Source organism: Phascolarctos cinereus, unplaced genomic scaffold (assembly GCF_003287225.1).
Source record: "Phascolarctos cinereus isolate Bilbo 61053 unplaced genomic scaffold, phaCin_HiC Scaffold_5;HRSCAF=322, whole genome shotgun sequence".
NCBI lineage: Eukaryota > Metazoa > Chordata > Mammalia > Diprotodontia > Phascolarctidae > Phascolarctos > Phascolarctos cinereus.
Genome location: NW_027555958.1, coordinates 139,831,104 through 139,856,945, shown reverse-complemented (window position 1 = coordinate 139,856,945; position 25,842 = coordinate 139,831,104). Strand labels below are relative to the sequence as shown.

General features: G+C 36.1%; 1 protein-coding gene across 1 annotated transcript in view; it reads right to left on the bottom strand.

Annotated features, from left to right (window-relative positions):
- MAN1A1 (mannosidase alpha class 1A member 1) overlaps positions 1-25,842 on the bottom strand; it is a 173,135-nt gene that overhangs the window by 125,032 nt on the left and 22,261 nt on the right. The window contains exon 3 of the mRNA XM_020971639.2: positions 1,547-1,643. Coding sequence (XP_020827298.1) covers positions 1,547-1,643 — 97 coding nt within the window. The remainder of the gene's footprint in view (positions 1-1,546; positions 1,644-25,842) is intronic.

The following is a 25,842-nucleotide window of genomic DNA, read 5'->3' as shown; positions in this document are numbered from 1 at the left end:
GTGACACAGTGGATACAGCACAGGACCTGGAGTAAGGAGGACCTGAGTTCAAATAAAATCCAGCCTCAGACACTTGACACCTACTAGCTATGTGACTCTGGGCAAGTCACTTAATCCCATTGCCTAGCCAAAAAAAAACCCCCAAAAAACCAAAAACAAAAACATGAAAATACATAATACATAATCTAGATTGTTTGCTTATTTGGTTCTTTGTGTCAATTTCATTGAAAGTCAAACACTATGACTAACACTATATGCTATATATATATATTTATACACACATACACACACACTTTGTAAAAAAAATCCATGTAAAACAGGTTTGCAAACATAAACTGATGATCTATTTTATAAATAATCTTAAAAAAAATCCTACTTCAAAAAAAGAATTTGGATATTTTATCTCTTAAAACTAATCATATTAATAAGGAAATGTGACCTGCTTAAAGTTCTATAAGATTTCATTCTCTGCTGGTTAAAGAAATTTTCCTTTGTCCATCAAGGGACCATGCAAAGAGCCACTGCCTACTCTGAGGCTAATTTGATTTTAGATTAAAAAGGAACTTACTCAACTTCCAGAGCCCCCTTATATTTTGAATGAACTCTATATTCATTTTAGTTTGGTTTTAGAAACCAAAGAATAGCCCACCCCTCAAACCCATATCACCAAGCCCCTCATCCTGTTTCCTCTTCAGAATCCTCCAGGGAAGAAGTGAACAAGGAAAAGTAGCTCTGGGGGTTGAGGGAAGAAATAAGGGAGGAGGAGAAAACGAGAGGAGATGATCATCTTAGCATAAAATAACTATATTACAATACTGTTTGATCTTGTTTTCATAGCACAAACCATAGGGGACCACATGAACTTCATGGTAGAGCTTAAAATTATAGAGGAGCACCAGTAAAACAATCCTCAATTCCTTTTCTGTTCATGCCACAGTAAGTTCAACTGGTGTTGATAGGAATTGAACCCATTACCTTGGCTACATAACCAGGTAGCCTGGTCTAGTGGAAAGACTGGACAGGAGTCTCTCCCATCTCTATCACTAGCTAGCTACCCTTGAGTGAATCACTTAAATCTGTATTTTAGCTTCTTAATCCATGAACTAGGAAGAATTATTATTAACTGCCCTATGAGGATAAAATGAAATAAAGTATACAAAAGTCTTTAGAAAATGTAAAAGTGCTACACAAATGTAATATGAGTAAGGTAAATAACTGAGGCCTACATTTCCTTGCAGTCCTTGCAATATGGAAGCCAATAATAGGTAGAAACATATGAGACATAGTGTAAACACATCTGATTGTCTAGATAGATTATTTCACATAAGATAAAGCCACCTTTTAGGGTCAAACTAGAAACAGCTAGTAGCAGCTACTTATACTATTGTCAACAGTCTTTACTAATGTAATATATCGATAATAAATTTTGAATCCTTACCTATGTTTGCTATAAGTAACCCTTATAGGTATACAGAATTATAGGTCACATTCAGTTGGGGAAGAGTTACTATCACTATCACTAAGTACCAAAGTACATGCTACTCACCAAATAAACTACTTGAATGTCCTTTTTTTGATATAGGTTTCAGTTCATTTAATCCCCACGCATAAAGTTTATAATTATCCCAAGCATGTTTCATCATCTAAGGGAGAAGAGAAATGAAAACAGGGTTATAATTCATATTTAATAGTTTTTTTTATATAAATACAATTTTGTCATTTATTGTGTATCAAAGAGTGAGTAAATAAGCAAAAATTCACTGCTTAAACATATAATGAGGTACTTCTAGGTTTCTAATGTTCACTAAAAGAATCTCAGCACCATGCACAAAAACTATAGCTTTTTCTTTTATCTTTTTAGTTTAAACTCCTCTAATCTTTTCACTATCCTCATCCATCCTTCCCTGCAGTCTCAGAGGAAGAGTCTCTACATTCCCAAAGCTAAACCCTCTACCATCCTCTTCTACAACCAGGACTGTCAGTCATATTACCTTTCCTTCCTATTTCCCATGCATATAAAATCTCCCATTCTTTACTGAATCCTTTCTTTAAACCTCAAAACATGTCTCCAATCCTTAATTATTTCACCCTTATCAGGGGGAAGGAAAACTTGCTTTGATCCTATGACTCTCAAGCCATCATCCCATTTCTTTTCTCCCCTTCACTGAAAAGTTACTGTTCTGAAAAATATTCTGAATTCACTGTCTCTACTTTTTCATCACCCACTCAGTCCTTAACTCCTTGCAATTTAACCTCCAAATCTATTGCTCCACTGAAACTATCCAATATGATAATGAGCTCCCTATCACCAAATTAAAAAAAAATTCTGACTTCATCCTCTTTGACCCTTCTGGTCTGTCTGGGTTTCCTTCTATTTCTCTCTGACCTTCAATTCTTCCTCCTCACACTTTGACTCTTGAATATGGGTATTCTCCAAGGTGTTTATTTTTCTGCAAGAACCTATATTTCCACCTCAATGTTGCATTAACACCTCAGACTCAATATGTTTAAAACTGAATTCATTATCATTCCCTCTAACCTTGTCCCTCTTCCTGCCTTCTCAATTTCAGTTCATGGTACTACCATAGTCCTAGTCTCCTAATGTTATGATCATCTTTGACTGTTTTTTTTGCAAAGTTCTATCATTTCTACTTCCATAACATTTCCCCTTCCTCCCATCCCACTACAATCACCATAGCTCAAGGCCTTCATTTCTTTCTACGTAGAATACTAAAATATTCCCCTAATTGGTCTTCCTGCCTAAAGCCTTTGCTTTCTCTAATTCATCTTTCACTATGCTATCCCAGTAATCTTTTTAAAGGATCACTACAATCATATTAGTCCTTTATTTAAAACAATAATGACCAACCTCCCTTGGCTTTCAATTGCCTTCTGAATAAAGTATTAACTACTGAATAGTATTCAGTGCTCTTCATAACTGAGTTCCAACTTACTTGTTCAAGCTCAAACCAAACTTGTTTGGCTTAATTTTATGCTACCTCTTTATGTATTATACATTTCAGCTAAACAAAACTACTCTGTGCCTTCATTTCCAACCTGCTCTCTCATCCCCACCCTCCGTGATCTTCTCCCAAAAAAGAAAGCTTTGAAGACTAAATTTACCTCTTCTACCCCTTATAACAGATCCAGGAACCACCAGTAGCAATGGCCAGACTCAGAAAAATTACAGCATAAGACCCCTGTTTTGGCCTTCCCATACATTCAAACATTTAAGTGAGAATATACCTAGTCCCAATTAGTGCAAATAACTGATCCTATTAAGTGGTTGCATTATTTGAATTTGCACTATTGGAAGTTACAATCATATTTAAAATAATGGCAATTGGTTTAACTCCAATGGAAATATGTAATGAAAAAATTTACAAATAAGCATAAAGACTTAATTAAAGAATATTGAGTTCTAAAGGAGAGAGCCACCACAACTACCCTAATATCTCAAACATCAGCCTATTCTAGATAATTTCACTACTAGAATGAATCCATCATTCCAATTTAAGGAATTATTAAACTAGTATTATGCCCCTGAATATCACTCAAAATGGATTCAGACAACAAGAAAAGCCTGAGCTTCATTCATTTCATTATGCATGAAAACAAACTGCCATACAAATTTGCCACAGCTAAATTCAAAAGCAGTCCAACCAAAAAGGCAAAAGAATTTTCTGTAGAGACAGGTATTCTTTTAAGGTAAGCTGAAGCAGAAAAATAGCAATTAGGTCTCAATTTCTACTTCTGCCACAATATCTTTTTTTTCCCCACTTGTCCTCTGTGCAATGGAGAGGCTAAGTTCTAAAGACCAGTTGTACTTTCATGCTGTGACTCTTCTGTACTACTTTTGTTTCAGGAAATGAATGGAAAGTGATCTTTAAAATAAGGGAGTAAAGTACAGGGTGGGGTAGGAGAATCAATTTTGCTTACACAATGCTAGAGTTAGAGTTTGATGCATCTCCAACTCTTCAAATTTTATTTAAAGCTCTGAAAGCTGAAGCAAGGAAAAATGTCAAGGTTTAAAAAGACCGACAGTGCTTTCTATTACATTTTATCAGAAATCATTCAAATGTCATAAAAAATTAACTTTTCAAGAATATCAGGTAAAAACTTCCATACAAAATGTCCTTTTGGGCATCATAGTATCAACATTCTTCTATTCAATCTTTTTTTTGTGCTAGATATAAACACACACAAAATAACAACCTAAGGAATTTATTTATAGCTTCTCCAAATTCTAAGTTATCAATTATGTCTATTTCCAGTGTGATGTGAGCACAAATGGAATCTGGCCAACACCATTACTCTAATCTCACACATCAGCCCATTATAGATAATTTCACCACTGGAATGCAATATCTTCAGTTTAAGGGATTATCAAACTTGCATTTTGACCCTGAATATTACCAGTAAATGGATTTGGACAACGGGAAGTCTGAGCTTCATTTATTTCACTATTTGTGAATACAAATTGCCATATAAATCTGGCCCAGCTAAATTCAAAAGCAGCCCAACAACAAAAAAAAGAATTTCCTCACATTTTAACTATTACAACTCCATGAGTATAAGAAGATTTGAGACTAGTTTATGTCTTAAACACCAAAATCTACCTTTCAATACCTTAACCTCCTCAATTTTCAAATGATTCCACTTCAGATATCCGCAAAAGCTCTAAGGACCCTGAAATACTTCTCTCTGGACAACCTCTCATATAATTTCTGAGTTGAAAGGAACTTTGGAAGTTATTGCTTGAACTCCCTTATTTTATAGATGGTACCCTCAAGGAGTAAAGCCACTTGCCCAAGGACAAGTAGTGGAGTCAGAGCTGGAACTTATATAAGAAATGGAGTTGTGGGACCAAGTCCTATGCTCTTTCTTTCCCCTATGTCATGCTGTCTTCTGTTGGGGCCTTGGTGGTGCACTGGATAGAGAGCTGGGCCTGGAGTCAAGAAAATCCGAGTTTAAATTCAGCCTTATATAACTATTAGCTGTGTGGCCCCTGGACAAGTCACTTAATCTTTATCAGCTTCAGTTTCCTCAACTATAAAATAGCATCTGTCCCAAGGTTGTTGCGAAAATCAAATGAGATGCCTGTAAAGCACTTAGCACAGTGACTGACACATAGTAAGTGCTATAAAAATGCTATTATTATTATTATTATTGTTGTTGTTGTTGTTGTTATTAGCTTTCTACCAATCTTGCTTCTTATACCTACTGAGCCATCTGCCCTTTGTTCTCATCTCAACCTTTAGTCCCTCAGTTCTTCTTTCATCTTCTATCCTTCACCCATTCTGCCCTTACCTGTGTCCCTACCCAGTCATCTCAGCAATACGTTCTTCACTGGAACAATGTAAGCTCCATGGGGGACAGGGATTGTTTCATTTTTATTAATGAATGTATCTCTACCATTTAGTACAGGCCTTGGAAAATATATGGTACATACCACAGTAAGTAATTTTAAAATGCTTGTTAATCTACTAAAATGACCCTTAAATTCTTTGTCCCCTTTTCATTATGCCTATCTGCCTTGCTGATCCTCAAAACTAGGCAAACTCTACAATTTACTCTACTATTTTCTGGCTTACAATGACAACAATTTTTTAAAAAAAGTCAACTGTACAAAGAGAATTTTTTTTTTTAGGATAGAACATTAAAGTCATTGCTTAGACTGAGCTTAGTACATCAGGCTCTAAAGCAAAATAACTGTCAGTGATGGGGAACCCAAGTAAATACATCATTCTACTAAGAAATGGTAAGATGAGAAAGCCCTGGGCTTTCCAAATTGTTGATGTTCTCTCTGACCACAGGAACCAAGATAGGCACTGCCATCTGCATTTATATTTCCTCAGGAATGACTTATTGTTGTTTCAGTTGCATCTGACTCTTCGTAACCCCATTTGTTTTTGTTGGCAAAGATACTGAAGTACTTTGCCATTTGCTTCTCCAGCTCATTTTACAGATGAGGAAGCTGAGGCAAACAGGGTTAAGTGGCTTGACTTGCCTGGGATCACACAACTAGGAAGTATCTGAGGCCAGATTGGAATTCAGGAAGATGAGTCTTCTTGACTCCAGGTCTAGTACAATATCCACTGTGCAGACTCTAGTCATTAATAACTTTAATCACTTTTATGCTTTAAAAGAAGCCAATGTTTCAAATCCTCCAATGGATCTGTGTTTCTCATGGATCTGGATATCCCTTCTAACAATGCAGATAACAACCCATCCATGTCTACCCATCATGATAAATTCTTTGTCCATGTTCTCCCACAAGTGGCTCACCCAACATGCCAGAAACTTTGCTCAATTTCTATTAAAGTTTTGATTTTACCAAAGAAGCTCTTGGGTTGTCCACATTTCAACTGTTGCCCTCACCACGTGAACTATACATTTCCATGATTAAATCTTTTACTCCTGTTCTAGTTCAAAGTTCTTCATTAATTATGCAGTTATCCCTTCCACACTATAACTTTCTCCACTGCGGTTTCAATATAGCATGGGTAGGCATGAGAAATTAAATGGGATTTTGGGGGGAGTTTTGCAGAAGTTGCAAATGACATGCAAAAAGGCCAGCAGATGACACAGAAAAGGCTTAGAAACTCAGAAATTCATAAAATATATGTATAGTGTTGTATAATATCAACATATTTTACCTTTTAATACCATAATAATTCTTCTCCAGTATGAAAGGTCAAAAATTTTACATGGATTTTCCACATCATGGGGGCACCACACCCCTAACCCCCAAGATGTGGAAGAGGTAACTATATTATATCCTGTTCATACCAACCATGTGACTCTCTGCTGTGTTCTAGGTTATAACTACTTTTAAATTCTTCAGATATTTCCTTCAACTGAAAAATCACTGCATTACTTAATAATAGCATTTTTAAATAATGCAAATACTTTCAGAAAAAATGTAGTAGTTTAAAAAGATAATTAGAAATTTTTAAGTACTTACAAATTTTCTTAAATATACTAGGAGTTTATATTTTTTGGATGTAAAAATGGAGTCTTCTAACTAGATTAAAAAAGCAACTGATCAAAAAATGTTTTAGAGGAGGGAAGAGATACTTCTGTGAATCTATTACTTAATATCAAGCACAACTAATTTCTGAATATTTGATTATTATATACAAGTTAGGTTTGATTTTAAAATGAGCTTACATTTATTAAAGAATAAACAGGTTCTACAAGAAAACTGAAATTTTATTTTACTTATTATGGTGCATTATCACCTTATTGAGAGTGGCTTATATAACAATGTGTTATGGAATATTATGGAATTTGTCTAAATTCTTGATAACTTGTAATGGAGTGTCTACATACTGTATTGGCAGAACTGGTTTCACACTGACACTACTAAAATGAAGAATTAGCACATACCCTATATTTTTTTCAGCCCATTTTTATCAGTTATAAGTTGATAAAAGATTACTGTATTTTAATAAATCCACTATTTCATATTAGCTATAACTCTGCTTACAAAAGACTAAACTTGTTTTATAGAAGTTTAAGTTAAATTATTAATGAGGTTCCTGTATTCATTGTGTTTGCAATAGTACTTGGGATGAACACACAGACACAGACACAGACACATACACACACATCTCTCTTCTGAATACTCAATGGCTGTCACTTTGCCCCCTCCTCTTCAGTATTTTGAGAAGCTACTATAAATATAATGACACTTTCTAGAACATGCTCTGCCACAGGGCAAAATTTGAGGCCCTATAATAGACCCCTACACAGCTTTATTATAGGAAGTACCAAAAATAACTCTTTCTAGCACAGTGGCACTTAAAACTTGTCCCCTGTCTGAATTCTTATAGCATTTATTGTTTATCCTGTTGGCTTGATACACACAAACTTCTGCTATCTTTTCCATTGCTGTCTGAAATGTTATTTCATGGAAACACAGAATATTATAACTAGAAGGGACCTAGTCAAACTCTCCTCTAATTTATAAACAAAGAAATTGAAGTTTACGGAAATTAGGTGATTAGCTCAAGGCCACACATTAGTACCCACATCCTTTGACTCTAATTTTAGTACTGATTTCACTGTACCGTGACCTTCTTTGCGTGGTTTAAAAAATAACTGTTTTATGTATTGTTTCCCCAGATATACTATAAGCTTCTTGAAAGAGAAGATTGCATCCGAAACTTCTTTTTGCACTTCACACAGTCCCTCATACATGGTAGACTTTTAATAAATACTAGTGAAAAGGGGCAGCTAGGTGGTACAGTAGATAGAGTACTGGCCCTGGAGTTAGGAAGACCTGAGTTCAAATCCAGTTACTTGACACTTACTAGTTGTGTGACCCTAGGCAAAGCACTTAACCCCAATTGCCTTGTAAAACAACAACAACAACAACAAAATTAGTTGTATTCACTTTAATTTTGTTGTTGTTGTTGAGTTCTTTTCAGTTGTGTTTGACTCTTCACAACCCCATTTGAGGTTTTCTTGGCAAAGACCCTGGAGTGGTTTGCCATCTCCTTCTCCAGCTCATTTTACAGATGAGGAAATTGAGGCAAATAGAGTTAAATTATTTGATTTGCCCAGGGACACACAGCTAGTGTCTGAGGCCAGATTTGAACTCAGGAAGATCAGTCTTCCTGATTCCAGGTCTGGCACTCTACCCACTGTGCCACTTTGCTGCCAACAAACAAATACAACAAGCATTTATTAACCACCTACTCTGTACAAGGGACTTTGCTAGGTGCTAGTAATGCAAAAACAAAAACAAAATGAAATATTTCTTGCCCTTTAGAGTTTGCATTCTACTAAGTGGATAAAATATGTATAATGATGCATAAATAAATGTAAGGCTTTTTGAAGAGTGACAGAGTATTAAAGACCTTGGGGAAAAGAGAGAAGGGTATCAGGAAAGGCAAAAGAAAGATGTGGCATGTCTGTGGAGTCTTGAAGGAAGATAAAAATTCAAATACAGATGAAGTAGAAGTGCATTTGAGGTGGGGGATGCTTTCTTGTGAGGTTTGTGGAGCAGTCCAATTTATTTAGTTGGAAAATGTATGAGGTCTAGTGATGTGAAACAAACTTGCAAAGGTAAACTGAGTCATATTATGGAGGGTCTTAAATGTCAGCCTAAAGAGTTTGTTTTTATCTTAGAGGGAAAGGGAATGGTTTATGAATGGTGGGGTGGGGGAAGGCAATATGGTCAAACTTGTGTTTTAGGAAGATTACTTGCAATGCTATGTGGAGATGATGGGGTATGGGCCCAAGCCGAGACCTGAGACCTTTGCCACTTGTCCCAAAAAGAATTTGGCTCCCATTTGTCTATGGGCCCCAGAAAGCCCTTAAACTTTTCTTACTCTGGTCTCAAATGGTTCCTTACGGACTCCCCTTATTTCCCTTTGAAAGCCCTAGCCCCACCTTTTGATGTTATTCAGATGCCTTTCAAACTTCTTCCAGTTCCTCTATTCCATTGTCTATTCAATTATCTATTATCTATTCCCATTGTCTATTCAATCTCTTAGACATTCCAATTGGAATTCTCACCTAGACCCTTTTCCCAGCCCCTTCCCTGGTCACCCAAAGTTACTTTAGTGTAAATGCCAAGACTTTCTTATGCCCAAAAGGCTGAGCTTTTCTCATGCCTGCTCGTTCTTACAGGCATCACCAGGCCTATATGGTTTATCTCTAATAAACTTTTTTTCTGACTGAAAGAAGATTTGGGTTGAATTCATTCAGACAGGGCCCACATTGCGGTCTCAGGGTCCCAGCAACCCAAACCTCTACACCTCATCAGATGGTGGATAGCAGAGGAGAGCGACTGGAAGCTGAGAGCCTGGGTAGGAAACTCTTATAATAGTCCAAGTAAAGGGTGATAATGGTCTGAACTAAGGTGGTAGCCATGTTAATGGCTAACAAAGGAACAAGCATTTATTACGCACCTACTATGGTTATAGGCATATAATATATATATATACATATATACATAACACATGTAACACCATACTATGTTATAGGCAAAAGATTTTATATGTGTGACTTCATTGGATCCTCAGGAGAACCCTGTGAGGTAGAAACCATTATCATCCCCATTGTACAGTTGAAGAAACTGAGGCAGACAGAGATTAAGTTCCGGGTCACACCACTAGTTAAGTATCTGAGGCTAGACTCCGACTCAGGTCTTCCTGACTCTAGATCAATTATTCTATCCACTGTGCCACCTAGCTCATCACATAAGGGATATTGTTGAGGTAGAACTGATAGATACTGGCCACTAAATTGGATATGGGTAGTAAGAGCCAAGGAAATCACCAAGATTACAAACTTGAGTGACTGGGAAGATGGCAGTGCTCTCAACAGAAATAATACAGAAATTTAAAAGAGATTTAAAGATGATGTTTTAATTTGTTGATCAACTTGATAAGCATATATTAAGTTCCCACTGTATGAATAGAGCATGGAGATACAAAGGGGAAACAAAAAAAATAATCCCTGCAAAAAGGAAGAGAAAATTTTAAAAAGATAAATAAATACAAAATATGTCGAGGAGAGAGAGAGAGTACTAACAATTAGAGGGATTAGGGAAGGCTTACTGTCAAGAGGCTGCATCTGAGCTAAGCCTTGAAGTAAGCTAAGGATTTTTAAGAGCAGAGGGGAGGAGTGGGTACATTTCAGAAATGGGACACAGCCTGGGCAAAGGCATGTAAATAAGAGATGAAGTACTGAGCTCAGGAAAAGCAAGGAGAATAGAGAGTATGTGAAAGAGAATAATACAAACTATAGAAGTAAGCAGGAGTCAATGATGTGAAAGGCTTTCAATGCCACACTAAGGAGTTGTTATTTTATCCCAGAAGTAATAGTGACATACTGAAGATTCTTGAGCATGTGAGTGACAATAGTCAGACCTGTAATGTAGGACAATTATTTTGGCAGCTGTGTGGAGGATGGATTAGACAAGGGGGAAAAGTGGAACTGGAATCCTATTAGAAAACTTGCTATAAGTGTACCTGAAAGGTAATGGGGACTTGAAATAGGATACAGGCCTTGTGAGTAGGGGGAAAAAAGTGATTAAAATGGAAGACATGTGCAGATAAAATTGAGAAGACCTTGAAATGCTTGGTTTATGTACTTATTATGTATCTGTCACATCCCCTCATTAAAATGTGACTCTATGAGAGCTGGGAATTCATCTCAGATAACTTTCATGTTACTCTTCCCTTACTCTTTCACCTGAGAAAATGAGATTAAATTTTGATATAATATGGTCAATGTGACTTAAATACTGGAGGAATTAAAATGGTGGTCCCTACTGGGATACTATGAAATTTAGTTTATTCTAAAAAAGAAAAGTTTATTTCATTAAAAGCAAATATCACCATGTTTATCTAGTGCCTCTTTTCAGATCAGTTTTTCATCTTCTCTTCCTTAAAACATCCATTTTAAGATTTGTGATAAAATAACATCAAGTTAAATTGTGTGTTTTCCATTATTTCTAATTCTTTGTAAATTGGTCTTTATGAGTACTGACATGACTTGCTTTTAATGAAAAAAATGTGATTTGAAAGAGATGTTTTCAGATTTGTCAAATACAAACAAGAAACTAATACTACTTTTTATTTGTGGTTTTATTGTTTTTGCTTATTAGATTTTACAAAGAAATAATATAGAAAGAAAACAGTAGTCAGTGATAGATGAGAGGAGACTGCATTGAATTTTACAGAACTGAGAATAAGCCAGGAATATTTATTTTGTTAACATGTTTTTTTTTAAACAAAACAAAAACAGTCTTGGGGTAGCTCTATCTTTGCATATGCTGGAGGATTTTTTTTTCAGGTAAAAATATTTCCTTTCAAATTAAAATTGAAAATCGCTGTTTTTAATTAAATTATGAATTATAATTTTAAAATTGTTATGTAAGATAGTATTTTAAAAATAAGTTGCCTTATAAAACACATACAATATAGGGATGAAAACAGATTTTTTTTGAAGTAGTGTTATTATTGATGTTGCCTATTACTAATTAGGGTAGCTATATACAGTGGATACAGTCAGCCTGGAATTGGGAAGATCTGAGGGATGGGGAACCTGTGGCCTCACAAATCCTTGGGATTTGTTCTGTAAAGTATGGATTCAGTCGAAGGGCCCCACTTGAGGATCTAGAGGGCCACATGTGGCCTCGAAGCCACAGGTTCCCCAGCCCTGCCTCAGACACTTACAAGCTGTGAACTTGGGCAAGTCACTTTACCCTATCTGCTTCAGTTTCCCAGTCTGTAAAATGAGCTGGAGAAGCAAATGGCAGACTACTCTAGTATCTTTGCCAAGAAAACTCCAAATGACTGAACAACAAAATTATTAATTAACTGCTGATAATATGTACCATTGTCCTTTATATTATACTGTCTAGGAAATTATCCATTTGGACATTCTGAACCATCTTTAAACAGTGATCTTAATTGAAGTTATCTACCTTTAGACTTCATTAGATGAATATATCTGAATACAATGTTGAAGTTGGGTAAGTGGTTTTCAAAATGTGATCCAGTTTTTTTGTTTTTTGTTTTACCCCTTTCATCACAATGGACTAGAAATTAACATCTGTTTTAGTTGAATAAACACTGGGTTTAGAGAAGATCTGAGTTTAAACACTGGCTTTATTAATTACTTACTATGTATGAGATCTTGTACAAATCATTTAAGTGATCTTAGCTTCAGTTTCTTTACCTATAAAATAAGTGACTTGGACTACATAGTCTAGTTATAAATTCTATGATCCTTTAATTATTCAAATATGATATTCACAATGAAGTGTTATAAATGGACATTTTCCTGTGATGATTCAGTTAAGAGAAATAATAATGTAAATAAAAGTTACCTTTAATTTATTCTGAAAACTCATTATGTATATGCTTTTTTTTTGTATTTCCAATAATGTAAATTCCTTTGTTTTGGGTTACCAAAAAACAAAATCTAAAATTTTCTGGATGAACAGTTGATGTTTAATAGTTCATCTTCTAGAAATATGGCAAATAAAAATTCCAAGCAACCTTTTTTTCTTAGAAATGGTATTGATAGGGTGTAGAAAGTAAATTATTCAGGTAGAAAAGTACAACTTAATCCTGACTATAATTGTCTTTTGACACCTTAGGGTGCAGGGAAGGTGCAGGGAGGGGGAACATATAACATCATGTAGATGTGTAAAAAAGATTTGTGCTACATAATGCTTATTTTAAGACCTCAAATTTCTTTTCTTCTCTCTCCTTCATACCTATTAATAAAGATATAAAATTTCTCTAGTTAGATATTCTATAAGCTGTCTTGTAATCTTTATTCTTAACTTTATAGTAGTTGGCCTTTTGTTGCCAACAGAACACCCCAATAACTTAGTTTTGTTGGCTATTGTAAAAGACATATTGCTCAATATAGCATTTAAAATATCTATGGTACTCTTGCTCAGTACTCTAAATTGATTCCAAATTGGCAACATCTTACTAAGCCATCTAAAAAATATGAGTGCATTGATTTTTTTTTCATGGTTCTCTCTACTAAAATTTTATTAGATCTCTGCCATTTCATAATCCCTGGCAAACTCAATTATTTTAAACTATGTGAAATATCTTTTTTAAAGGTAAAAAGTAATACTTAGTATTCACAAGTTATACTTCAATGTTTCAAAAGAGCCATGGTTTCATCAGTATGTATACTCTTTCACTGATCAAGAATGCAACTCCTTGTTGTGAACTGATCCAACCATTTTGGAGAGCAATTTGGAACTATGCCCATAGGTTTACAAAAACATACATACCTTTTGACCCAGCAATTGCACTTCTAGGTCTGTATCCCAAAGAGATCATACAGATGGGAAAAGGACCCAATGTACAAAAATATTTACAGCAGCTCTTTCTGTGGTGGCCAAGAATTGGAAATTGAGGGGATGCCCATCAATTGGGGAATGGCTGAACAAGTTGTGGTATATGAATGTAATGGAATGCTATTGTGCTATAAGAAATGACAGGCAGGCAGATTTCAGAAAAACCTGGAAAGACCTGAATGAACTGATGCTGAGTGAAGTGAACAGAACCGGGAGAACATTGTCCACAGTAACAGCCACAGTGTGTGATGACTAACTTTGACAGACTCATCTCCTCTCAGCAATTCAAGGATGTAAGACAACTCCAAAGGTCTCATGACAGAAAATGCTGTCCACATCCAGAAAAAGAACTATGGAGTCTGAATGCAGACATCATTTGATATCTTTTTTTTCTCCCGTTTCTTCTTTCTCATGGTTTCTCACTTTGGTTCTAATTCTTTACAACATGATTGATGTGGAAAATAGGCTCAATGAATGTATATGTAGAGCCTATATCAGATTGAATGCTGTTTTTGGTGGGAGGAGAGGAGAGATGGGGAGAAAATTTGGAACTCAAAATCTTATGGAAGTGAATGTTGAAAACTAAAAATAAATAAATAAATTTTAAAAAAAGGAATGAAAGTCCTTGAAGGAGTTCACAAAGAATTAAATCCTAGCTCTGTCACTGCTTTTGTGACCATGGGAGAATCACTTACTTGTCTGGGCCTCAGTTTCCTAATATGTAAAATGTGGGTGTTGGGCTTTTATGGTCTCTGAGGTTCCTTTCAGCTCAAATCTATGATACTATGATTCTTTGTTAGCAGTATTTATGACTCTCTGTGGCTTAAAAAAATTGTCCATTGGAGACCAACTCTCTGGTGATAGGTTATCTCTGAACTTAGACATGCTCAGTCTAAGAGGACAATCACAAAATTATGTCACGAGACCTGTTCTTCAAAACTTTTTGTTTTGGGAAGACCTGCTAGAGATTGTGTCCACTAGTATGGCCTTTTGGAAACTGAGATCAACACCCTGCTATGATAAAACTTTATTGGAAGCCATCAGCTACACCTACCTTATAAGCCACAATTTTATGGGTTTAAAATTATAGGCATGCATTATTAATTATAATTCCTCTATATTGGACTTGCAAACATATCTCTAGATTTCTAATTGACATGTGAAATTAGTTTAGGTTTGATTTTTATTTCCAAAGGAGAAATAAGTTAACTGTTGTCATTCTAGCCATCTTAGGTAACTAATATATAAATTTTTTTTAATGCTAAATTTAGTTATAGCTAGAGCATGGAGCAGTTAGGTGGCATGGTAGACAGTGCCACAGCCTGGCCTGGAGTCAGGAAGAGCTGAGTTCAAATCTGGCCTCAGAAACTTACTGTGTGACCCTGAGAAAATCACTTTACCCATTTGTCTTTGTTTCCTCAATTGCAAAATGAGGGTTATAATAGCACCTACCTCCCAAGACTGTTGTGAGGATCAAATAAGATAAAAATTGTAAAGTGCTTAGCGTAGTGTCTGACATATGCAAGTACTACATTAAAGTTAGCTATTATTATTATGATATTATGGAACATTTCTATATTGGGTCACTTTCACTAATTACTTCCATTTTTCTTTATGGTATGGAGAAAAAAGAGCTAAGCTTGATGTTATAGGACCTTAGTTTGAATCTGATTTTGCTACTTATTATGCATAAAATCTTGGGCAAGTCACTTACCTGCTCTGGATCTCAGTTTACTCATCTGTAAAATAAGCAGCTTGAACTAGATGATCACTAATATCTCTTTCAACTCTAAATCTATGACTCTATGGTCTAATTATGTTATGGCTCAAAAGACAAGCCATTAAATTTATTCAAAAGTAAAAAGCACCAAATGTGGAAGAGAGGAAAATACTGAAACTTTTTTTTTTAAATCATGGCAAAACGTCCCTCAACCATGATTAGTTGTCAATCCTAATGTTTACTTCTATCCTGGCTCATTGATCTGTCCTCTTCTCATATTCCCTACAACACCATTCAAGACCTGCCCAGATGATTTGAATTGCTCTTTTCCTACTCTAATGCAGTCTTCATAAATCCTGCTGGATTAATTTTTTAATGTACTATTCTGATTATGTCACTCTTCTCTTTCATATGCTTTCCTATTACCTATAGAATAAAGTTCAAATTCCTTAGCTTGGCATTCAAAGTCCTCTGCAATCTGTGTCAACATATTCTTAGGCTGTAGCCTTTACAAAATCCATATGGGACTATTCTCTATGCCCCACACTTATATTATACCATCTCTCTGCCTTTGTCTATGCTGGTTTCTCTCTGCTTGAAATGCCTTCTCTTCCTATTCTCCATCCCTGTCTGTTGAAATCCTTCTTCTCCTAAAATGCTTTTGTAGTAAGCCTCAATTATCATATCTTCCATGAATACTTCACTGGCTGTCTCAGTCTTTATAAATCAAAAAGCATTTGGGGGAAAAAAGCACTTGGCTTATAATCTCATATTTTTATTATGTATGTGTCCCATCTTACTAGACTATGACTATCAGAGCTGGGGCTGATCTCTCATGTAAACTTGGCATGCACCCTTCTACATTCTTTGGCATTCCCCCTCACCACATGTACCCTAACACAGTGTTCTGCACCCAAAAGTATGTATTACATGTTCACTGCAGTTTGTGAAGGGTAGATTGGTAGCACTACCTTGCTTTACAGATGTGGGGGGAGAAGCAGTAAATGCTTCTCTGGGGGTCACATAATATGTGACTTGACTTAGGTCTTTTGACTCCAGTTCCCATGCTGTTTCCACTGACTCCCTCTATGCTCAGTACAGGTGAAGCAGCTGACCCTCCTCCCAGACTAGAGTTCCACTCATTCATTAATACAGATCAGCTGTTTGTCATCATTCATAGCAGTTAGGCATCATCCCCAAATCTCACAGCTTAAAATACTGTTGCGTATAAAAATAATTCCTTTGGTTTCATTTATAAGACACGATACTATCCCATTAAGTCTAGGACATTCATTTGCACTGGCTCCCATAGTATTATTTTAAGTTTAGGCCTTAATGATTTATGACATTACAAATCCCTCAAGTAGGATCCTGCGTTTGGTGCCTTAAATGAAGCTCTATTTGTTTAGTGAAGTAGCTATTTTATAAATGACAGAATTATTAGTGGATGTTATTTCCTCTTCTTTCTCTTCCCTTTTGGTCATTCCATGGTTCATGAATACTCTTACCAGATGGAAAACAGGTGAAGGGGAATTAGTCCATTTTCTTACATAGTTAATTCAGGGAAGCAATGACATGGAGAATGTAAAATAGCAACAATACCACCACCATTTGTTTCAATTTGTCTGGTACCATATGCCATAAACTGGTGCTGGGAGAAAGGATTCTGACTCTCCTAATTCTGTTTTTAACAAGAAGTTACTGTTAAAAATGAATTTGCTTTCTCTGATCACAGCTGATTGGTAAGGGTGGTCAGGAAGCATGTTAAAGTGGCTGTGTGAAGCTAGCCTTGAAGTACAAATTTTATACAAGGAGATTGAAACTTGTAGCAAAATTGAAAATCTGTAATCCTCTCTGGATTTCATTTATCCATTTCCCCCATTGCCTTTTAAGTGTTTGAATGCAGAAGCAGGTACAAGGCTTACTTTGTAAATTTTAAAATTCCATCTCTTAATGTAGAGGGAGTGGTAACAGGTAACAGAAATAAATCAAGACATCTGAATTGAAATATAGTTATGAATTATTGCCTTTTGAATACCAATTATTTATTATCTCTCCATTCTGAGTAGTAAACAGGCAAATTTAGGTTCAATGCACAGAACAACTTCCTAAAAATAAAAGCTATTCAAAAGTGGAACATCCTGCCTTGGGAGGAAGTGGACTATATCTTCCTAGAATTTTTTAAGCAAAAGCTGAATGATCACTTTTCAAGTATGTTATAGAATAGATTTCTATTCAGGCATTAGTAGGAATAAATGATCTCTGAGGTAACTTTTAATTCCAAGATCTTATGATTCTTTAATTCTTTTTTTTTTCTTTTTTCTTTTTTGGCTAGGCAATGGGGTTAAGTGACTTGCCCAGGGTCACACAGCTAGTTAGTGTTATGTATCTGAGGCTGGATTTGAACTCAGGTCCTCCTGAATCCAGGGCCAGTGCTCTACCATTGCACCACCTAACTGCCGATTCTTTAATTCTTACAAAGGAAAAAAAAGTATAATAGGGATATGGTGGAAGCCAATGAAAGCTAATTTTCCACCACTGATACCCATACCTACATGTAACAGAGATAAGAGTAATCAATAAAACAGTAATTTAGTAAAAACTAAAAGAAATTTCTCCATAACAATGAAAAATGCTTCTCTTCCACTAGTAGAAAGGTGCTGGATATGGGTGGGTGGGTGGGAACAGACTTTGTTACTTTGTCAATTGCCCTTGCTTAACTGATTTTCTTTGTTATAAGAGAGAGTTTAATGGAGAAGAATAAATCAGGTAAAAACTGATGCAAAAAGCAAAAGGAATACAACATTTTACAATTTCCCTGTACTAATTTTTTCTTCTTACAGTAGTAAATCTTTTGGACCCTCCTCTCCTTTTAAAAAGAACAGGCATCCCAGCAATGTGTATCCATGGGCCAGAACAGCCCCTTCCTGATGGCCATTACAAGAGATCCCATTTTTTAAAAAAAATTTCTTTCAGAAAGAAATTATTCCTGTTCACCTAACCATCATTTGTTTCAGTCACACTAGTCTTCACCATCCCTTCAGATGTCATATTAAACTTTGTCTGCAAAGGCCTTTGTTCTTATTCTTCTATTTGCATAAAATACTATTTCTCCTCTTTTCACCTACCCCAAACCTTCCCGTCTTTCCCTGCCTTTCTCAACTCCTATCTTTTTCATGAAACCTTTTCCAACTATTTCAATCTGCAGTGCTCTCTTTCTCTTCCAAACAACTGAAACACATGTAGTTTGAACCACACTATCTAGTATTTAATTATATGCCAGCTTACAATGTTCTCTAATTATAGGTCTTGTCTCTCCAACCAGACCAAAAGTTCTTGGAAATGGTACAATGTCTTATAATTTTCTTGTATCCCCTGACAGTGATGGACATGTGTTAGGTGCTAAATAAACACCTCTTAATTAAGGAAGACTTCTCAGGGAGCCTAGGTTCCTTATTTCACTTGTCAATTACAGGATGAAATTTCCATCAAGACTAGCCTAACTCTTTACATTCCTCTATGTGTTGTACTTATAAGGTTTTTTTTTCTTTTCATTATAAGCAATTTATATACATATTTCAGTACTTCAAAGAAATTATTTCACTGATGTTCATATCTCTTCTCTAATGGAATTCAAACATTTCATGTGGCATTGACTTCTACAACTTGGTACATTCTGAAGTTTCAGTGGCCAAAACAAAAACAAAAACCAAACCAAAACCATCCTGTGAACCCTTCCACATTTACCTAAGCTGGTCCTTAGAAAACTATTCAGTGCTGGGCCCCTACCAGCTTGACAGTTATCTATTAGATCTTGTGTTCTGCTGGTACTCTATGCCTCTAATAACCTAGGATGAGCTCCATGATAGGAAGAGGCATCTTGCTTGTTACCGACGTATGCACTTGTAAATATACTCTAAAGCTACAGGCCTTAATATTACATCTTTCTTAAGAGCTTGTCACATGAACTTTGTGTCTTTATTGAAATTTTTCTTCCAACATTGTAGTTTCCTTCTATGGTTATCTAGCTGGGTGGATTTACATATGTAATTTCCTCCTTTTCCCCTTCCTTTTTAGTTTAAAGCCTTTTTTGATAGATTTGTAAGACTCCTAGCAGATACATTCTTCCTCACATTAAGTACACTCTATTGCTAGCCAAAAACCTGTCATACTTACATTTTATGGTTGGTTTCCTTTTCTGTTTGCTCATTTTTCCAGCCTCCTTTCTAAACTTTTTATTTAAAGGGTTGGCCTCTGCTCACTTCTAAAGGTAGGGGACAGAAATGTCCCATCTGAGCTATCTTTTATATCATTTGGCTGCTTTCACAGCTCAGTCTGGGGGCCCATATATTTTTGGTGTTTCCAAAGTGGGGTATTCTGGGGAAATGTCTATTCACTACCCTCCTGCTCTGTGTTTTGCAAGTTCCTAACTCAGGTTTGGGTCTGTTGATTTCTGTAGACTGCTACTAGACTCAGTCACCATTAGCCTGTTGGAAGATTCTGCAGGTTTGGAGTGACTGAACTACTGTTGTCTTCCTTGGTTTTGGTCTCCTTCCCTGGTTTGCTCATTGAAGGCTTATGTGTGAGGCACCTAATTGTTTCTGGAACCTTGATCCTTAGATAGGGCCTCTGCTCCTTCATGACCACTTATTTCCACCTCAGAACTGTGACCTGGGACTGGATAATGGGTGACAGAACTTCCAAATGGTATCTGTCCTGCTCCCAAGGCTACTACAGGGATCCCCCCCCCAGAATTTCAGTCCTATTGTTCAGTCCCCTTACTTTCCCTAGGTACTAGAATGCTTCACATCACTGCCCACTGCTGCTGTGCTCCTGGCCAGCACCTGTCCCTGTGTCTGCAGATCTATCTTTCTAAGCTGCTCTGGCCCTCGAAAATGACTCAATGTGACTTTTTCTTGGCTTTCCTGATCAGAATATAGTCTAACATGCTTTCTATGCTGTTGTGAAGGAGGAGGTAGAGAAGCTATGGCAAAAATGCTCTCATTCTGCCATCTTGACTCTACCCTCCACTTCTATATTTTAAACTCTGGTCTCACAATTTAAATCCCATTCTCAGACATCATTTTCCTAAACAGATATTAATTTCTAAAACCTTTGCCTGTGATAGGCAGCAGTGAGGTATTAAAATACCCATGTTTTCTAAGTCTACACTTTCCTGGCCAGGAATTTTGTAATTGTTAGCAATTTCTTTTTCCCTTCTAGATTTCTTCTGGCAATATTTTTTGTGCCCACATGAATCACTAGAAGTGGACAGATAATCCACAAATCTTTCTCAATTAATTAAGTTGTCAAGCAGTCAATTATATTTCAGGATTTAAGAATATTTAAATTATTATGAGAAGACGTCAGAGAGGTAGAATGTTATAAGAAAAAGAACACTGGATGTGAAGTCAGAGAACCTAAGGCTAGAATCCTGGCCCTGCCACTTACTAATTGTGTAACCTTGGGCAAATCATTTACTATCTCATGGCTTTAATTTCATCATCTGTAAAATTAGGGCAGCATGACCAAATGGGCCTCTAAGGTCCCTTCCAACTCAAAATATAACCCTACACCTAGACTTTAGCATTTGTGTAAGCTGTGCCTGTTGTGAGACCTCTTCAGCTCCTTTAATTCTTGGCAGTATCACTGATAGGGCAGCTAGGTGGATAGAGCACCTGGAGTCAGGAAGACTTATTTTCCTGAGTTCAAATCCAGACACAGACACTTCCAAGCTGTGTGACTCTGGGTAAATCACTTAACCCTGTTTGCCTCAGTTTCTTCATCTGTAAAATGAGCTGGAGAATGAAATGGCAAACCATTCCAGTATCCTTGCCAAGAAAGCCCCAAATTGGATCCCAAAGAGTTGAACACTATTGAAATGAATGAACAACAACAATTATTGACAGATAATAATTTCTAAGTGTTTGAGGGAAAGAATGGTGATAGAGGAATCCATTTCTCCCCTACCTAGTTCCTATAGGAATGTTTTCCCAGTGGGTGCTAGCATAGGGGGAGGAAGAAATTTATGTCATGGACATAGGGCAAGACTCTCTTTATCCAAACATGTAGACCTTAAGGCATCATGCAGACTGATTTGAAGGACCTAACTTTCTGTTCATATAATGGAGTTAGACTCCCCAAGTTCTAAACCTATTACTTTTCCTGGCAGGGCTTCAAATGTAGATAGTAAAAATCAGGTAAAAGTTAATTCCTTCACCCTATATTCTTAATTTAAGAGATCATCTATTTTTTTTTCCTAGAAAAAAATGTTCCTCCCCTTTATACTTTGGAATTTAAAAAACAATATTCTTAGAAATCTTTGATTACTAAGTTTTGAAATAAGAATCTTGAGCAAGACTCAGTTCAAAATGTAGAGAAAGACAACTAGTTTCTGTTAGGCAAATTAATTTTTTTATGTAGTTGACCAATGATGCGACTAAGTCCTTAGTGTTACTGCTATCGACAGAGGAGATTCTCTATTCTAACAGCATGAGATCAGCGGAAATGAGTTGGACTTTCTCCAAATGGTTGAAGGGTGCCAATTACATTTAGAACTAATCCTTGGTAATCACAGTGTTTGGAATAAAGTAGTTATTACTATTGTACCAGTTCCAGAGATGGTCACAAACACAAACTTGTGAAGCTTACCAAAATATTTTCAAAAATGCAACTATGTTGTAACGCGTCTTTCTCAGTTTCCAGCCCTGATTGGAAATGCACAACAGATATGATTCATATCTAAAGTTCTTCAGTGCCTGCATTTAAATGAATTTTCTGATAGTTTTACTTCATGTCTTCATAAAAAAAATTGCAAAATGTTGGTGTCTAAAGCAGTCCAAAAGAAAACTAAAACAACTGCAATTCCTCACTGCAATTAACTTTCTTCCCCTTTGTATATATTTGTTTAAAGTTTCCATTTTGGGGGAAAAAATTAGTGAGTGATGGGGAAGAGAGGCAGGGGAAGATATTTTTTACTATTATGTGTACCATTATCAATTTGATATTGTCAAGAATATTATGGTGTTTTAAACCTTTTTAAAAAGAAACATGCTTTTTCCTTGAATGATATCAATGATCATCATATGAAACTCCCAATCAAAACTATCAAGCTATGGTTTTTATGCCTCCATAGTCTTAAATCCAGTCACAATTTGTGGTTATCCAGCTTACACCATACAAAGTAAATAAGGTCTCCTTCAAGGGAGGTCCCTCCATTACATGCTACCCTTCATCTGTGACTCCCATCAAGAAATATTTGCAGAAAGCCATGGGAGTTCAAAGGAGGAAATATGTCATAAAAATCTCACCTTTAAGATGACTCATGTTATTAAGTCTGGGCCACACATTGCTGCTACCCTTTTATTTTCTGGAATTCCTAAAGTTGGTGGCTGTGGCATGAGACCTAAGTAAGACTGACATCATAGTCCTTCAGTGGTCCTTATTTATCTCCTTCCATCAAAGATGAAATTCAATCAGCTATATATTTTTTTTATAATTACTTCCTTTGAGGGTACATTTTATATTTGTCTCTTACCAGCCTATCTACGAAAGGTGGACACATGCTGTCAGATGAGCCATTCATGCTGTAACTTTATTCAAAAAAGCCCAGAAATGAGAGGCACAGAGATGATGGAGTCAAGAGTTGACACTGCTCCTCCATGAACAAATCATGAAAGAGATATCCACTTTAAGAACTGTATTTTTTTCATACCATCACTTACATATGCCACCATTTCATGTCATTGTACACATTTGTGTGCATGTACATGTGCCAAAAATGGTGGTGATGGAGAGAGACAGCCAGTTTAGCAGTTTGAAACAGGAGGATAGGGAGGTGCACAAAAGAAAATGATATGTAAGGAATGTCATCAATGGCTATCATTCTTACCTGTTGCTTTTGAAGTAGAAAGGTTCAGTATTCCTCTAAACTTATGCCTCAGAATGTATTTCAAACCCAACGAGAATTTCTAAAGTCTTTGCAACCACATAGAGAAGCTTTTAACGTTCTTGTATTGAGAAATACAGTTATCCCTTCCACATTGCAACTTTCCCCACTGTTGTTTCAATTTATCACGGGTGGGCACAAGAAATTAAATGGGAATTTTTTGGGAGTTTTGTGGAAGCTGCAGATGACACACAAAGGCCAGAAGATGATAAAGAAAAAGTTTAGAAAATCAGAAATGCATAAAATATATGTATAGTATTGAATAATAACATATTTATCTTTTAATACCATAATGATTCAGATTTCACCTCTAGCAAGAAGGGAGGGCCAAAAAAATTTTACATGGGGCAGCTAGGTGGCACAGAGCATAGAGCTCTGGTCTTGGAGTCAGGACCACCTGAGTTCAAATACGATCTCAGACACTTGACACTTACTAGCTGTGTGACCCTGGGCAAGTCACTTAACCCCAACTGCCTCACCAAAGAGCAAAAATAAAAACAAAAACAAACATTTTACACGAATTTTCTAGATTGTAGGAGTACCACATCCCTAACCTCCATGATGTGGAAGGGATAACTATAGTTATTGTTGATATTATCATTATATCCCAGATAAGGGGGAAACTGAGTTCAGGTAGCACAAGTACATTAAATAAGTTCTCATCTACTTTAAAAGTCAAAATTAGGATGTCCCAGAGCTATTTAGAGTTTTCTATTATTCTATTTAAGAACCTAAAACTAAAAACCAGAGATTCAACATATAAGCAGCAGCTAACACTACCTAAGCAAAGATATATAATGAAGTAAGACAACTTAGCTAAAGTAAAATAATTTTGTTTCTACACTAAGAAGAGAAATAGGAAAATTTCCTAAATCACAAAATCAGTTTCCTTATGATCTCTAAACAAAAGTTGAAGCAGGACTCCAAAAAAAAAAATTCCATCATCACAAAAATAAAATATTTGTTATCACCAAACTATATCTAGTCAACATTAAATCATGCTTTTGTTTTTTAAATGTAATTAGATTGTTTGCTACTCTTTGCTTCATTGAGTTTTTATAAACTGTAAGAGTGTAGGTCTCCCCTGCCATGACACAAGTATATATACGCATTAGTGGCTAAAAGTGAGTTATGAAACATTATTTCTCATTTTAAATGGAATTTATGAGAAAAATAAGCCTAAAAGTCCATAAATTTAGATGTAACCTGCAAAAATCCATTAGGGGCAAAGACAAACCAGAACTTTTTTTCCATTGAGATGTCTACAATGGAAGAGAAAGCACAAAGGAACAAACTTGAAAGTATCAACATTTATTCCATGTGAATGTTACACTTCTTCAATTCAACATACTTCTCTTTACCCAATAAAATATAAAAAATGAGTCACCAAAAAAACTTCTTATTTCTTCCTCATATATATGATCCAAGGCCAGCTGATATCTCTCATGATTCCCACTATGCTATGCGAGCCTTCTCTGTCCTACCTGTGCCACTGCTGCCCCCAAAGCATAAGAAATCCCAGGTAACAGGTATGTTCACCAAAATTTAGCCTGTATCATTTATCATGCTTTCAACCTATCATGGCTAGCAGATAGACCAAAGGGGCATGGAGGAATACAAACCAACAATAGTTAAATGATAGGTATAGAGAAGTAAACAGGACAATCTGAGGCAAAATTTCAAAAATATATAGGTATCTAGTGTCCTCCTCATCTGTTCTTTATCTTCCTCAATCTTTTTTGTAGTGTACCCTTCTCCCACCCACCTAGCCCTTCCTTTGCCAATCTTACCCAGAAGTCCAGTGTCCTAACATTGTCCTCTGGATATCCAAACCTGATCCACTATGGTATTCTATACAGACCTAAGCTTCAGCAAGAGTATCATGCTGCAAAATTAGCTTCCATCTCTTTCTCTCTAAAAATTTTTCATACCCTTAGTGCTAGTTTGGAAAGTAATTAGATTAAATCAATCTGCCTCTCTCATCTCTACACTTTCCACAGTCTTAATGCTAGAGAGGAAAGCAATTTGGTTAAATCAATCCACATTAAATTTAAATGATTGAAAGCCACACTCAACACATTGTTAGCCCAAAAGAATAGAGTTCTACTTGGTAATGCAGAAAAAAGATCCTTGAAATTAAGAGAGGCAGCATTTCCTTAGGTCGTCCTGCTCAGTCTGTTCTGAACTCTTTATGAAGTAGGAAGGAAAAAGGAGTTATGTATAGTTGGCAGCCCCCTTTCTCTATTAGTAGACTCTATCAGACAAGTGGAACTTGCCTTTTAAGGGCTGAGACCTTCAGCAGCATTGAACAAATCAAAATAGGTA